Genomic DNA, 17,306 nt, shown 5'->3' on the forward strand with positions numbered 1-17,306 from the left:
TTTGAATCCTTATTACCAGTTTCTAAGACTAGTGTTTTTCAAAGCACAGTTTCTGGACTGTGCTAGGAACCTCACTTGGGAGCTTGTATGAATGCAAATCTTTGGCCCCATCCTAGACAAACTAAATCAGAAATTTTGGCCATTGGTTATTATCTTAAGTTTATTTTTTATTTTTAGTAGTCTCTATACCCAGCATGAAGCTCAAATTCATGACCTTGAGATCAATCGCATGCTCTACTGACTGAGCCAGCCAGGGGTCCAAAATCAAACATTTTGGAAATGAGGCCCAGCAGTCTGTGTTTTAACAGGCCCTCTGGGGTGTTTTGATGCACACTATTGTTTGAGAAAAATTACTCATACTATAGACATCTTTCCCTTTTGTCCAGTTTGGATACGGTCAGATATTTGGCCTTCAATATAGTAGATACTCAGGTATCCTACTATATTATTGACTTTTAGCAAATATGGACTCAAGAAGATTGTGCTGCAGTATTATTTCCAGGCTAGTAGACTCTCAGTTGGAGATGCTATTTTGTATCAAAAGACAAGTGGCTGAGCACTTAGGTAGGTATACGTAACTCAATTCCAAGTGAGTTAGAGAAGACATCCGGGAGAGCAGGACATTCAAGTTGTTTTTAAAGGGCAAATAGGAGTTAGTAAATAGAAACTGGAAGAAAGTTGTGTTAGATAAAGGGAACTCTAAAGATACAGCATCCATTATGGTTAAATACTTTTCTTTTGTTTTGAAGCTTAAAGAATTCAGTGACTATATTCATTCAATTTTTACCCATTTATAGCACAGTTACAAACTCATCAATATTCAATAAATATTTTAAATGAATAATAACAGAATCGTTAGCATATATTAACCATGGGATTTATATTGCTTTTTAAAACCTAAAAGATGGAAATTCTGCATCTGAAAAGCACTTAGCAGCAGTCTCTTATTTATTCTTATATCCTACAAGTTTGGGTTTTTTAAAGAAATTAGTTCATGCTTCAAAAACATGTCATTTATTTATGTTTTACACAGAAACGACTAAACTAATAAGTAATAAATGTTTTAAAATTTGTAGAAAAAAATAGATGGGGGGGCTCCCAGGCAAGGTAGCCCTTCCCTTCCTCTCCCCCACCCACACTTAGTTTTTCCTCTCAATCAAACATGTAATAAAGAGAATGTTTGGAGGGACGCCTGAATGGCTCAGTTGGTTAAGCGTCTGCCTTCGGCTCAGGTAATGATCCCAGGGTCCTGGAATCAAGTCCCACATCGGGGTCCTTGCTCAGTGGGAAGCCTGCTTCTCCCTCTGCCTGCCACTCCCCCTGCTTGTGCTCACTCTCTCCCTCTCTGAAAAATAAATAAAATCTTTAAAAAAAGAGACAGAATGTTTGGAATCTGAAAAAATAAAAATAATAAATAAATAAAATAAAATTTGTAGAACAATTGAAAATTTGGATGATGTTAAAAAATAAAAATTAATGTAATTTTGATATTTTTCCTCGCCCCAGCGTAATCCCATATGAACCCCATGACAGAGACCTCTGGCTGACTAGAGAATAATATTGAGAGTCCTACTAGCTGCTAACTTAGAGACAAATTGTGCTCGTTACTTAGTACCAAGCCCAGGAATACTGCCTGGCTGTGCTTCTAAAAGATGAGCATTAATAGTGCACTGAATCATGATTGTACCCTTCAGAAAGGCCGCTCAGAGCACATTTTTAATATGTCTGTTATGAATAAAGAGAAAAAAACAAAGTATGTATTCATCATGGGAATACAACTATGTAATGAGGAAACTGAAAACAAAGATGTAAAATAATTGTTAAAAACAGTATTAGGCAATAGTAAAGCAATACTATAATAAATGGTTATATGTAGATCTATTGCATATGCATAAATTTAAACTATTGTCCATGCATACTCAATATAAATTATATCCCATCTTTTAAATATATTTGGTTTTATGTCTTAATCAGTGAGTAATGGGAAATGTGATATAACAGAGGCTTCTGCCCTATAGGATCAAGGCAACTTAATTTATTTCATTAGATTTCAAGTGCTTTTTGTATATTTAAGAATATAGAATGTTGACATCTTTTTAAGGAAACTTTATGCCCAACATGGGACTTGAACTCAAGGGTCATGTGCTCTACCGCCTGAGCCAGCCAGGTGCCCCTTTTTAGAATGTTAATATCTTAATGTTCTTTACTTACTCTGACATTCTCTGAAGGCCATGTCCGTTAACTTACGCTACAAAGGACCTCATGGATATGGCAGCTGTCTATAAGGGAAAATGCGGAGGGGAGGGGGTAGGATTGTCATCCTTGTATGCTGAAGGTTGCCTCACTAATTATATAAAAGCTGTTTTAAAGGCTATGCCTTTTCAAGATAATTGACAAAATATCTAGTAACCATGGAAAGTTCCAGGCTTTAGCTTATTTAGGCAGAAACAAATAAGTGCAAAGCGGAGAGACCTTCTGATTTCTGGCCCTAGTGTGAATAAGGCAAATATTGAGATCTGTTTTCATGCAGCAGGCTTTCACTAGGGAACTCTTAAATGTATCTGCTCACAGGATAAGTTCATATAGAAGTGGTAGCAGAGGCCTGTTATGAGAGGGGAAAGCAAAGGAGTCAGATGTAACAAGTAGGGAAGACTTGCAAAAGTGCAGCTTAACACAGCAAGGCTTAGTGAATATTGTTGCCCATCACAATTCACAAAGATGAACAAAACCACCGAACATGGAGCTCACAGGATTCTTCACATTCACCTTTGCTAATGTGCTAATGAAAGTACTACTGTAGATACCCCAGGGAGAGTGTTCTTATTTTGTTTTGTGTTGTTTTTAATATCTATTGGTTAGTATTTAGGCAAAGGAAAGCTGAAGAAATTTCAGGCACCACACTGTTTTTTTCTTGGAGGAATTAAGGTCTAAGAGTTGAGTGAGGGGGAAAAAAAAAAACTAGAAAGAAAAAGAAGACCTATGTATATCATCAAACATGAGACACTATTGTAAAATCACAGATCCTAGAAATGCTCCGAGTGAGAATGTGTCAGCCAACTTCTAACACTGGACTTCCAAACAAGGGTAATTCCATTTGTCTCAAAGCAAAGGAAGCCAACATTATAGGTGCGCCTTCTCCCAAAGGAACATCCCCTCCAATAATTTAACTGAATTTTGCACAATGAGTATTTAGAATACATTAAAACACCTTCCTGGAATGTAAATCCTGTATCTATTTATTAGTTGTCATTTCTGTACTACAAAATAAATAAAGTAGTGCTATATTAACAAAAAATCAAACAAAAATGAAATGTGGGCACTAGTATTATAGGGGCCACTTTGGAAAACTATTGTATCAATCATTCAACAAATATTTATTGATTGCCTACAGTGTATACTGTCTGGCCAGGAACGAGGGGCAAAAGAGTACCTAGTGATCAATTTTTTTCAAATAATTTGAGGAGGTTTTAAAAAGTATGCTCTGAGGCCCCATCCTTGGAAATGCTGATTCGCTAGATAAAGGCTGATACTTAGGTATCTGTGTTTTTTAAGAACACAAGTGATTTAGATGCACAGCCAGATTTGAGAAATTCTATTCTAGAAAGTCGAAAGCTGAATCAGATGTGGGCACTCCCCTAAGGAGCTTACAGCCTATCAGTAGTCTATGTTGATAAGAGCCAATGACCCCATAAAGACTTTTATAACTTGGTTCATTGGTTTTACCCCTTTATTCCTAAGGAATTTGTGGGACTTGATACGATACTCATTATATGGATTACATGGTAATAGAAAAATAATAATTTGACAGGGATATCATCAGATGCTGATTAGCATTAATAAGCAGTGTGACCTGCCTAATCACCCAAGTTCTTTGTGCATAATGCATAATGTGGTCAGTTTTCAATTATCTTCGCATGGATTAATCATGGGGAAAGCTTATGTGTCTCCATATGTTGGTAGACACTTCCCTGATTCAGTTTTTTTATATACTGGAAATGAAAACTTATTTTAAGATTAACTAAATAAGTTTCCCCCGGTGGCTCAGTTGGTTAAGCATCTGCCTTCAGCTTGGGTCATGATCCCAGGGTCCTGGGATCGAAACTTGCATCAGGCTCCCTGCTCAGCAGGGAACCTGTTTCTTCCTCTCCCTCTGCCACTCCCCCTGCTTCTGCTCTCTGTCGAATAAATAGATAAAATCTTTTTTAAAAATTGACTAAATAAAACATTATTGACCTAAAAATGACATAAATGATTTCAAAGTAAAGAGATTTTTTTGAGATTTTTAAAAATTTTATATTATTGATACAGTTTTTCCCTGTAAACATAGTTATGTACATAGTTATCTACATAAACACCAAAATCTATAAAGTCATGGATGTAACATGAGTATTTTAATTATTTAAAGTAATGTGAATGACTTAGGGGAAATTTTTATACATACATAAGTTTCCTTTCCTCTTCTAATAAAATAAGAGGTTTAAAGTAAATTTATATTTGTGATGAATATTCCTGGAATAGGATAATCCCCATCTCTGGCCCTAGAAAAATCCTTATAAAAATGTTTTTCTTCTTGAGGCGCCTAGGTGGTGTAGCTGGTTAAGCGTCCAACTCTTGGTTTTGGTCGTGATCTCAGGGTTGTGAGATTGAGCCCCACAGGGGACTCGCTCAGCGCAGAGTCTGTTTAAGATTCTCCCTCCCTCTGCCCCTGAGCAAGCCCCAAAACAAAATACTTTTCTTCTTTCATAGCTGCTTATCATATGGCAGTGTAGGAAAAGCAAATAATCTTATTATGCCTATACACTAAAACTCATATTCTTTTTTAGTTACATTAGCACATTTATTACTAAAGTACATTGAGTACATTTATTTGTAACTGTTTAAAATGTTTTATATCACTGTATATAACTATGTGAACATTTTTAAATTTGTATTGGGCATGTATAACTATAACATTACTATGTATAACACTAGATTAAGAGCTTTAAATTGGTTGTAGAGAACAAATTGGAGAGATTCAACTAATCATATAAACTTTATTCTCAAAGCATTTTTAATATTGTGATAAATACAGACATGAACATAAAGAAATGTATGGCAGTGAATGGAAAAAGGGGAAGAGAGGAAGTAGAAGATACAGCTGGAATATAAAATGGGACAAGCTTATCTTGTTAAAATCAGCTGTCATATTCCCTTCTAGGATCATTCCTGATTCTAAGCAGGCTTGCTTTTTGTCAAGGAAATGAGATAAAAAGTCTGTTTTAAAGTCCAGTGGTGGTGTCTGAGTTAAGTTAGATGGGGCAGACGTCTTTGGGGCTTTAGGCTAAAGACACAAGAGCAACAGAGATAGAGGGATGCTTGTAAATCTCTGAGACCATGTCTCTCTGTTTGCCTATCTGTCTGCCTCTCTCTCTCACACACACAATCTGTGGATAAAAGAAAATAGACATAAACGAAGACTATAATTACATACTACCTCAGTATCTCTTCTAATGAGGTTGGAAACATCAGTTTAGACATCCTAGTCCTGTATCTACCTGGTTTTTGTTTTTTAGTTTTACTTTCTTCTCTCACGCTAATAAAAACTTCTTTTTTCCTTTCAATGTAATTTCATTCCACAAGCAAATGACAGTTGTGATAACAGGAATTGTTTTTGCTTTAAATTTTGCTGTTTTGGTGGAATTGTGCTATGAACTAAGTAAGATCTTTATAAAGAACAATATAAACATAAAGTTATAGCAAATGATTGCAGTACCTAAACACACATGTATCCACATTTTACTTCAGCTGAGATATATAAACAGCTGTTATTTTTTAAAATTTTAAAGCCATATTAATTGTAATTTCTAACTCTTTGCAGTATTGCTGTTCATTTCTAAAAACCTCTTAAAATAAGGAATAGTATCATTTATGGTTTAAGCAATGTTATTTTTTTAAGCAGAAATCAAATGTCAACATAAATCCAAATGGGTAAATCCTATCTTAATAGTGAACATATGTTTCTTGTCCCCTGCTTGCTAAACCCAGATGTTAATTACTACATTTGTCACTACATTGCTCTTTTTTTATTTGGAGCTGGATGAGATTACATTGCAAGCAGGATAAATGTCACATGTGTACCATCAGTAGAACCAAGATTATTTTTCAGAGTCTAGTGAAGTACTGATGACATTTTAGAATCAGAATTATAAAAGATTCTTTAGAAGTTCACCATTCTTCATAGTGTCATTCTTCTATGTAACTCCAATACGAATATAGTGGGTTGAACTACATTAAAGACTGGACATTCTGACAAGCTGCTTTATGAAAAATGCAATAAAATACAATTACTGTTCGACTTTGATTTAAAACTCTTATGAGAATTCATTTTTAAATTCACATTTTTACAGCCCTTCACAGTGTTTGAGAGAGATAGATTTAGCTTATTGTTTTAACTCACTGAAACTAAATCTTGCAGCCAATTCTAGATGTTGGCTGGCCTCTTAATAAATGGGAATTCTTAATGTGTTATTTTAAAGTAAGAAAAAATTGATCTCAGTGTTATATTACATTACTTCTGATCTTTGAAAATACTTTAAGTCTCTGTAGTCTTTGAGAGTAAGAATATGTCATATGATATAAGAAAAACACTTAAGTTTTCAGCAACTTTGAATTTATCAACTTTCTCAAAAATCAATCATTTTAAATTGCAAATGGCTTTATAATATAATTGGCAAAAACATATTAATAAGATTTCTGAATTCAACAAAAAATAAGCTGATACAGACTTTAATTTTAAAATTGTTCAATTGGCTTTCAAATTTGCTCTTTATTGACTGCATTTGTAAATTTAAAGTACATTATTAGACATTTTTAAACCATTATTAGTTAGATAAACATCTACTCTAGCAGTATATATAATAACCTCATAAAGCATTTAACATAGCCTAATGCATTTACTGGAACAACTGATATATCAAAGACCAGTAAGTTTAGAGTCCCTGAACAAATCCCAAACTTTTATGAACTTATTCACCAAATATATAATGTTCCACATAGGAGGGATGTTTCAAATATTTACAAGCTTTAGGGCACAGGCACTGACCAGTCAGGATAAATGCCAATCACTAACCCACCGTTATGGCCATATGAGCTAATATTGGTTGAGTATTTGCTGTGATGGGGAAAACTGTAGGAGGACAGTGGAGAGCGGGGGCAAACAGGAATTTAGATCAAAATATACTAAGTTTGAGTTCCATATGAAATTTCTAATTAAAAATGTCAAGTGGAAAAATGAATGTCTTGAGTTGAGGGAAAAAGAGAGGCTGGAAATAAAAATATTGGAGTTGTCAACAAATAATTGGTTTTCAAAGCCATGAGATTGGATGAGATTACTTAAGGTGAAATATAAATATAAAAGAGAAGAGATCTGAGGGCTAGACCATGCAGCACACCAATTTTAAAATTTGAGAGGATGGGAGAGAATCAACAAGAGAAGCTGAGAAAAAGCAACCTGTTGGACACCAGAAGCATCTTATGCTTAGAATCCAAGAGAAAAACCTATTTTAAAGAAGGAAAAATCAGCCATTTCAAATACTACTGATAGGTCAAAATTTGGGAATTGGCCACTGGATTTTACAAAATGGATATCATTAGGGAATCTAACAAGAACAGTTTGTTGGGAGTGTTAGGAACAAAACCGTGATTGAAATAGGCTCAAAAGAGAATATGAAGAGAGGAATTTGGCATAGAAAGTAGAAAATTATCCTTGAAGGGGCTTTGCCCTAAGGATGAACAGGAATAAGATAGTATGCAGGGAAATGTAGGTCAGGAATTTTGTTTATTGAAATAAGTCATAGCATATATGTATGCTGCTAAGAAGATCCATTGAGGAAGCAAATATTGATGTTGAGAGAAATGAGAACTTAGCCAGAGACCGAAGTGTTGACCTTGAGTAGAGAGCAGAGCATGGGATCTAGTGCCCAAATCAGTCTCAGATTAAAGCACAAACAGGCCACCCCTGGAATAGAGGAAAGGACAGAAGTAAGGCAAGATGACAGATGTGTTGGTGGAAGCTTATAGAAATTCTTTTCTGTTTCTATTTTTTCTGCCAACAAGAAGACAGCCTTGAGAAGACTGAAAGAGGGGGAAAGTGTGTTGGCATGTTGAGGAGCAGGGATAAGTATTAAATAGACCTGTAGATGAATAGAAGAATAAATGGACTACTGACAGGTATAGCTTTCTAGAAAATCTTAAACACCAACTTGAGGATTGTGGGCATGAGGTGATAGTAAGACCAGTGAGTGTGGTTGAGTGCTTTTCTCCAGGAACATTCAGCAGGCCTGCTACAGTTGCAGAGTTGGCAGAGAATGACCCAAGTTGGGTTTTTGACAAATATTTAATAAAATAAAAGGAGAGGGGAACAAACAAGTTGAAAGAAATATGGAATAGTGTTATTAATATCAACTATTGGATCCAAATTGTCCAAGAAGGAACATGAGAATATGAAAGGAGTTAAGGCCAGTGAAAAGGTCTTAGAGTCAAAAGATTGTTTGAGTCGTATAACTAGAGGGAATGAGCTGGAAAGGAGGAAGATGGTGACGGTAGACTGGGCAGCTAGAAATCAAGATAATGGAAGAGATTTCTTCACGGATCAAGACATGATAAAGGGCACAGGAGTGAGTGGCTGAGTGAGATGCAGAACAAGATTAATGGATGAGAGAAGTTCAAAAACAAAGAATATACCACAAGGAAGGATAATTTGTGTGAATATTAAAATAAGCGTGAATTATGACGAGTACTATTGAAGACAACAACAATGTTCCAAGGCGGAAAATGTTCAAGAAGTGAAGGTCAGTGACCTAGAGATCAGCAGACTAGTGCAACAGCAAGTGGGGAGGGCAGTATAGTCAGCAGACATGATCTTCAAAGCAGGATAATTTTATAAAAGAAGAATGGAGGTTAGAAAAACAAAGGAGAAGAAAGGAGGATACTTACCTCCCAACCAGGACTGGGGTTCAAGAAGGATGGGAAAGAACACAAATGCCATTTTAGAGATTTAATGGGAAAGCAGAATGGAGTGCTCAGAAAATACAATATATTGAGCATATGAGGAATTTTGCTGGTGATATTCTCCAAAACTGGCTGCTGTTTTTTTCTTTCCTCCACAATGCTGCACTGTCATCTTTCCAAAAACATCTAATTGTGATGCTTTTCTGCTTAAAATTCATCAATAGGTCACAGTAGTTTCAAGCTTATATAGGGCTAGCATGCTCTAGGACTCCTACAGAGCTCTCTCTACCTACATGTCCTACCTGTCCCCCATATGCATTCTTCACATCTATAGGCCTTTGGCAATGGTAACACAGGTGGGCCTGGCTTACTGACTACACTCTACCACTCTTTATTTGGGGACTTTTTTTTTTTTGGTACTAATTTCAATCAATGACTCACTTATGCTATCTGGTATTCAGTTTTCTCACTTCTAGAATAAAGTAATTAAATTCAGATTTTTTTTTCTAACCTGGGAAACTATTACCCTTTGAAGAATTATGCAGGAAAGCAAAATTCCTCATAATGTGAGAATCTCCTAGGTGTATTGCAAGACATTTAGAATAAGTGGTTTGCCCATTAATTGCCAGTTGCATCCCCTGAGACAACCAAAAGTGTGCCCACACATTTTCTAGGCACCTCATATTGTAAGGAAATGAGATAAAATGCAGTCCAGTTAAGTTTGAATTTGAGATAAATAAATATTTTTTGAGAATAAGTATGTTGCAAATATTGCATGTACATCCTCTGTTTTTATTTGGTATATCTGCCAGCCCTACATATGGGCAATACTGCTAAGTAGGATTATACTTACAGTCCATGTAAAAATGGCACCTGTAGAGTTGCTCAGTATACAACTTATACAACTAAATGTAGCCACATTGCTTAGGACTCAATACAAATCCAACTGAGAACATTGATCTAAGTTATCAGTAAGAGCAATTATACTTACTGACATTTCTATAACTCAAACTACCCAGTGGTGCCATGTGCTAAAAAGCAGTGGGAAGCATGCACATGAGTAAAGTCAAGTTGGAGGAAATTTTAAAATTTGAGATCCAGCAACATTACTTTTCTCACCCTCTTCATCGCTCTTGTTGATTTCTGCCTCCACTGACACTGAATCATGTCTCTCCTCAAGAATGAAAACAATCTTGTTACAATAAGGAATTAGTATTTAGTATGTCACCCACACCCGGAATTACAAATGAGGATTTCAAGGATATGACAGTGTAAACACAAGGGAATAATTAGCTAGTGGTGACATTTCAGACACTAATTGGGAAGATATTCTGCCTACTATTGAAGTTTAATAACCATTGGGTGGTGAGGCCAAAATGTCGCCAGAGAAGAATAATTGACTCGTTGTCAAAAGGCCAAAGAAGGTCAAATTTTCTTCAACAAATTCTGCACAGTCTGAAGTTTGACTTCAAGCTTTCAAAATAAGTAAACTTGGTTTGGTCAGCATCCTGAATATGGATACATTTCTTGAGGATAGATTCTTACTAAGCAAGCTCACAAGAGATCAATACATAGAGATCAAAATTAGTAATTAACAAATTTATGATGTGTAAAACTGCTACATAGATGTTGTCTCCATCTCTTTCTGTGATCTCTCTCACTCTCTCTCAAATAAATAAATAAAAATCTTTAAAAAAAATAAAGCCAAGAAAACCCCATTGGATTTGGGGGAAAAAAGACATTTGAAAAGAAAAAGTTGTTGAAAATGATGGTAAGAACATTTTTGGAGGACAATTAGTGGCAGAAACCTGAGTGTTGTAGATCATAAAGTGAGTTGAAATTGAAGAAGTGGAACCAGTATGAATGTTGGCAACTCTTTCCGTAAGTTTTGTCAAGGAGGGGGAAAATAACACAGGATCTGAAAGGGACATTAGTGACAAGGTATTATTCATGTGTGAGTATATTTTATGTGGGTTGACTCCTCTGTTTGCTAGTTATTAATGGAGAGACTTCTTTACACTGGTGAGAAAGAAAGGAAGAAGGTAAAGGTACTAAAGTATAGATTGAGATATTCCACGAGGTTCCTGAGGAGGAAGGAATAGAATCTAGGTCATAGATGAAGGGACCACCATTGGGTGCTATGTTAGTTAGCTTGGGCTTCCATAACAAAATACCCCACACTGGGCGATTTAAACAACAGAAATACAGTGTCTCCCATTTTTGGAATCTGAAAGTCTGAAATCAAGGTGTCCACAAGGTTGTTTCCTTCTGATAGCTGCGACAGAAAAATTTATTCCAGGCCTCTCTCCTTGAATTATAAAAGACCATCTTCTGCTTGTGTCTCTTCACATTATCTTTCCTATATGAATGTCTGTATCTAAATTTCCCCTTTTTATAAAGATACCAGTCATATTGGATTAGGGGTCCATCCACCCCATCACAGGGGTCCCACCTGTGAATAGGAGTAATAAGTAAATATAAGATATGAAGAAATATTATAATTTGTCTCATTTTTCAGAGTGGTTGTGTGGTTAGTTTTTTCCTCTCTGAGCCAGTTCAACAAACAATTGAAGAATCATCGCTCATGGACCTAGGCAAGTAATTTCATCAGTATTATTATGTACAATTTTTGAGTTTCAACATAATTGTGCAAAAAATATCACAACTATATTTTTTTCAACTTTCAAATTAAAATCTTTTTAAAGAATAAACTTTAAGGGTCTTTTCTATTTCCAAAGCTTTTTAACCTCTTAGAAAATGTTCAAGTTAAATTAAACTGATGTATGTTTGTCCAATTATAATAACTACATGATGTCACACTATTAACTCATTTCTATTAATTGTGCATTGAGGTGGAATTGCATTTCAGAGACAGAGTTCCTGTTTTCCCCCTGCAGGTAGGTCTTCCAGTTTACTCAACAGCTTAGGAAGCAACAAAAATAAATATTAGGCAATAACAATGATTATGAATTATCTCGCAGTTTCACTCTTATCTTTTAAAGCTCAGTAATTACTCTACCTCCCTCATGAAGTCTTTTTATTACCTGGATCCCAAAACTAGCCCAGCACAATTATCCACCCTATTCTCTGCCAAATGTGTGTTAATTCTAATTAACTTTTCTAACATTTCTCCTAGATTGGCAGGAACTCTCTTTGAATGTCCCATCAAATTTAAGCATTCATAATAAAATTCCATTGCCAATAGCTATCCAATACTGAGACCGGTTTTTATCTCACACAAGATTTGCAAGCCTGTAATTTGCTAGACCTCACCCCACTTTCCTTTGCAATTCCCAGTCTTTATTTTATCCATATCTCCTTCTGATTCTCTGCCTTTAAGATTAGGCCCATCTGCTTATCACTTCTGCTTGTATCTGACACTGTAGTCACCTACCCTTAGGTACACAATTCTATACAACCAGACCAAGTTGAATAGTGTAATTGCTTAAGTTGTATATTTATGTGTGTATGTGCCTGCTTCTTCTGTTAAACTGAAGTAACTTTAAACTGAGAACTCACTTCCCCACTATGCATTGCTCTGTACTCACAGCTCCAAATTAACATATGAGGATTGTACCTCTCTCATACCCCTATATTTTACTCATTTGTCATCACTCTCTAAGACACTTTGCTTATATAGCTAAACCATAAACATAAGTAAATAAGGTCATTTCTTACAATTGATAGCCTGTATCTAAAGAAGAATGATATCCACAAAAAAATATTTCCTTTTTATTGTCATAGTACACAAATATCTAACAGATACCTTCTTTTTAAAAATACTGTTAGCTGGGGATTTTTTTACCATAATATTTATAAACTTGAATTAACCAGATTAAAAAAAAACATAATGTTGCTGATTTCTAAAGTTGTCAGACATTTTAAAAAGTAAAGGTTGACCTCTATTCTGTCATCAATGTCCTTAAAGAAAATTGATTCTCTATGTATCAAAAAATTAAACTGTGGATCATTGTCAATTTTTTAGTTTTGCTGATAGTATTATTTCTCTGTAAGGTGTTTGAAATTTGTAAGAACACAAAAAGTTAAGATTATTATTGTAAAAAATAAAATGAATTTTTTTCTCATTCACTTATTTCTTACTACATCATTCGATATTCAAAACTTGTTTTGGCAGAATGATGATGGACAAAAGACTTGATTCTCAATATTTGGTTGCATATGAAATATAGCCTATTGTTTTAAAACAACAAAACACATCTTCTAAGCAGAATATGCAAATAATTATGACAAACAAGGATTAGCACAAAGTTGTCCTCCTTGTATTCTTTAAATTATTTTCTTTTCCATACTTCCAAATTCTTCATACTTTTGTCATGTTCATAAACAAAAAAGAACAACATTTATTTTAAGCACTGTTCTTGTTAATTAGTTGAAATTTTCTGCTTATGTTGCTAAATGATTAAAGGACAAAATTATTTAGGTGTATTAAAATGTTGGTTGACAGTGGATGACCTTAAGCAAAAATCTCAAGACTTTACCATATTTACTACTTCTACTAACAAGTTTGAGTAGATTCTGGATAACTATGTATCTAAGCACATGACTTGTAAGGATCATATTAGTAATAATTTATAATCCTGGATCTGAGAGATATTAATATTCCTTTGCCTTTACTCACCAACTAAACATGCCTTGGTAGAACAATATAAGAATTTGTCTTTTTAAAGTGCCAATCCAATCATCACTCTTCTGTACTTCGCACTTTTCCTTGGCTTCTCACTGCCCTTAGGTAGGGCCAATGTCATGGGTTTATGACCAGTACAGTCACACTAGGCATAGTGCTTAGAAAAGTCCTGCATTTGGTTTAATACTCAGCTGTCACTGTCTTGAAATTCTTAATAATTTTTGTAAAAGGAACCCCACATTTTCATTTTGCATTTTCATATCACTGAGCCTCAGAAATTATGTAGCTACCCCTGCCCTTAGGATAAAGACCAAAATCTTCATGACGGCATCCCAGCAGAATCTGACATCCCCCAATTTCCCTTTCCAGCCTTAATATCAGGCCCTTCTCTATCTTGATTCTTGTGTTTTTCCAGTTCTTCAACTAAGACAAGCCCCTCAGTGTCTAACAGATGCACCTTTCTCTGCCTGGACCACTTGACCCTATTCTACCTTCTCCATTTTGTTTCGTTTTGTTTTGTTTTGTCTGCATCCTTCAGATCTCATCTTATTTGTCTTTGCTATATACTCTTAAAATGCTTTTTCTTCAAAATTATTGCAATGATGTTTATGGCTTGTGTGTTTCTTTGTAGACTAGAAATCCATGACGACATAATCCATGTCCGTAATCATGCTACTGCCCTCACAATTACCACTTCCTGTGGTGGTGCCCTGGCACAGGAATTCACTGCCTCTCCGCCACTAGAAATTTCTTGAAGTATCACCTGGAAAAAAATCTTCTACATGTTATCACATTAAATATTATGGACTCAACCACACTCAACCAAAGCACTACCCAGAAAGTTGCTGGATTTTATCTTGTATATTCTTTAACTCTCTACTGACATGATCTTCTATACTCCCTCCAAATTAATATAGGTCCCATGTTAAATCGTACCTCCACAAAAATATAAAATTATCTATCCTCCACCAGTACACAACACTGACACGCAGAAGATAGATTTTTGTCAAGGTATAGAGACAATAACATAGGTAATGGAGTAGAAAATGACAAAAGACAACAGTTGTCAGGGTTAAGAGGCTGAATTAATGAGCATGTTTAGATGTCATTGATAATTACAAATGGTTACAAACAGGAGCTTTTAATCATTACCTCACATCACTACCTCCAACTGGAGATGCTAATTTAAAAGGGAACCTGAAGCCACAGTCTCCATGACAGGGTCTCTCTGGTTATGTTAGAGCTACTTGTTCAAGCAGAGCCCAGATCAATTATCTATAGGTTGAAGTGTGGTACCAGGTTTTCAATGTAAATTTTAATGATATGGAAGGACAGAAGGGGAGGGCTAGGACTACTTAGAAATAAATACTTATATTAAGTTGTTTCTGAAAGTTGAAAGCTTTAAAATTATGCATTTTACTATATTATATCATACAATGTCATGTTTCCAATTAGAAAATTATTTTAGACTTTTACTTGTGGCTGATGTGGGCAAGAAAAGATGAAAAGAAGATGAGACAAGAGTTTCTCTAATTACTTCATTTCTAATAGCTGGGTATCAAAGATATCACTAAAATCTAACAAATCAGGCAATAAAAAAATCTTAACTTATGCAATATTAGTGTTAGAGAAACACTAAGATCACAACATTGAATATAATTGGGTGTAGATGAAAGAAGAGTGCAAAAGATTATGCACACTAATTTTATCTCTGTTTCTATTAGGAAACAAAATTGTCAAAAAAATAAAAGTCTAAGAATACTAAATAAAAGTAACTGCTAGAACAAAAGTAAAGCTTTTCTAAGTATCACAAGTACATAAAAATAAAAACAAATTCCTTAGCCAAAGACTTTCTCTAAAAATCATAAAAACAAAAATGTATTTCTTTAATAACATAAAACAGTAAGAAGAAAGAGAAAATGAATCTTTTATATCAATAAGTATAAATGGACTTAATTCATCCATAAAGAAAAAAATTGCCAATTGGAACAAAAGTATAAATCATAACTCTATACTTTATGTAAAAACACACCTAAGACAAAATGAGATTTAAAAATTGAAAATTAAACTCCAAGCATAGGTATATTAGGCAAGAAGCATTGAATTAAATAAGAATGCAATATTTAAACTATAATAAGTACAATTCTCAATAAAGATATGAGCAGTTATATATAAATAATGGTTTTATATATATATATATCAGTTATATGACAGCAACATATATAAAGCAGAAGTTATGGAACATTCAAGGAAAAATATACAACAGACTGGTAATAGGATATTCTAATTCACCTTTTTTGATTTATGAAAGACTGAGTGAAAAAAAATAACTAGATACATAGAAAACTAAATAGTAAAATTAAAAAAAGGCAAAATTTATTAATTTATATCAAACATTTTATCATGAAAATAGATTATATATTAGGCCACAAAGAAAATTTCAATTAATCCTAAAAAGTAGAAATAGTACAGACACATTTTCTAATCATGAGAAAGTAAAGTGAGAAATTAGTTTTAAAAATTCAGAAAGCTAGAAGATACTTGTTTGGAGATTTAAAAACATAACTCTCTTGAACAACTCTTGGGCCAAAAGGACTTAAAAAACAAAATTGCAAAATTTCTAAAGAATAGCTGTACATCCCAAGAAACCATAGGAGAGAGATAAAGCAATGCTCAATAATTGGAATAGTTGGAATAAGACCTTAAAACAAACCAAAAGAATAAAAAAAGAAAAAAAGAAATGGATGAAGATGCAAGTAGAGATTAATGAGTTAGAACACAGAAAACAGTATAAATAAATCTGGAAGGTGAAAGTAAACAATAAAGAAGCCAGTAGATAATCAAAAGAATGGGGAGAAATACAAATATATAAAATACAGAAGGAGAATCAAGAAGTAACCGTAGAAAAAGATGAAACTGAAGGATAATAAGAGACAACTTCGTTCAAGTCTACAAAGCTAAATTTGTAAATCTGTCTGAAATAGTGTTCCAGGGAAACTTAATTTACTCGCCCTAGAAAAGATCAAGTTTGATAGAAAAGAGAATGCTTCAAAAAGCAACGTTTAGAACAGTACCAAGTTCAGATGATTTCCAGAGGGATTCTACAAAACCCTTAAAAAGTAGATACTCCTGCTGTTATTTAAACAATTCCAGAGCAGAAAAAAGTAAGGAAATTTTCCGTATTATTTTTATGAAGCTCTTAAGGTATTTATGCCTGTAGCTTCAAGGATACAAGAACAGCAAAAAAAGAATCACAACCTAATCTCACTTCTGAGTATCATTGGAAAATTCTAAGTAAAATATTTGCCAAAATAGTCCATCAGCACACAAAAGAAATATAATTCACCAGGACCAGAAATGCAAGAATCTTTCAATATTGGTAATATACAGTATACATGTTATCATCTTAAAAGATTTAAAGAGTTTAAGAAACAAGGCAGAGGATCATAGGGAAAGAGAGGAAAAAATGAAATAAGACGAAACCAGAGGGAGACAAACCATAAGAGACTGTTAATCTTAGGAAACAAACTGAGGGTTGCTGAAGGGGAAATAGGTGAGGGGATGGGGTAAGCGGATGATGGACATTGGGGAGGGTATGTGTTGTAATGAGCACTGGGTATTATATAAGACTGATGAATCACAGACCTGTACCCCTGAAACAAATAATACATTA

At 34.4% G+C, this 17,306-nt stretch overlaps 1 protein-coding gene across 1 annotated transcript in view; it reads left to right on the forward strand.

The window, feature by feature from the left end:
- PIK3C2G (phosphatidylinositol-4-phosphate 3-kinase catalytic subunit type 2 gamma) overlaps positions 1-17,306 on the forward strand; it is a 344,412-nt gene that overhangs the window by 285,769 nt on the left and 41,337 nt on the right. The window contains 1 exon segment of the mRNA XM_088025563.1: positions 11,507-11,582. Within this exon segment, the coding sequence (XP_087881689.1) occupies positions 11,507-11,582 (76 nt within the window).

Source organism: Eumetopias jubatus, unplaced genomic scaffold, assembly GCF_037043125.1.
Source record: "Eumetopias jubatus isolate StellerSeaLion01/CBP00866 unplaced genomic scaffold, mEumJub1_p1.0 scaffold_8, whole genome shotgun sequence".
Classification (NCBI taxonomy): domain Eukaryota; kingdom Metazoa; phylum Chordata; class Mammalia; order Carnivora; family Otariidae; genus Eumetopias; species Eumetopias jubatus.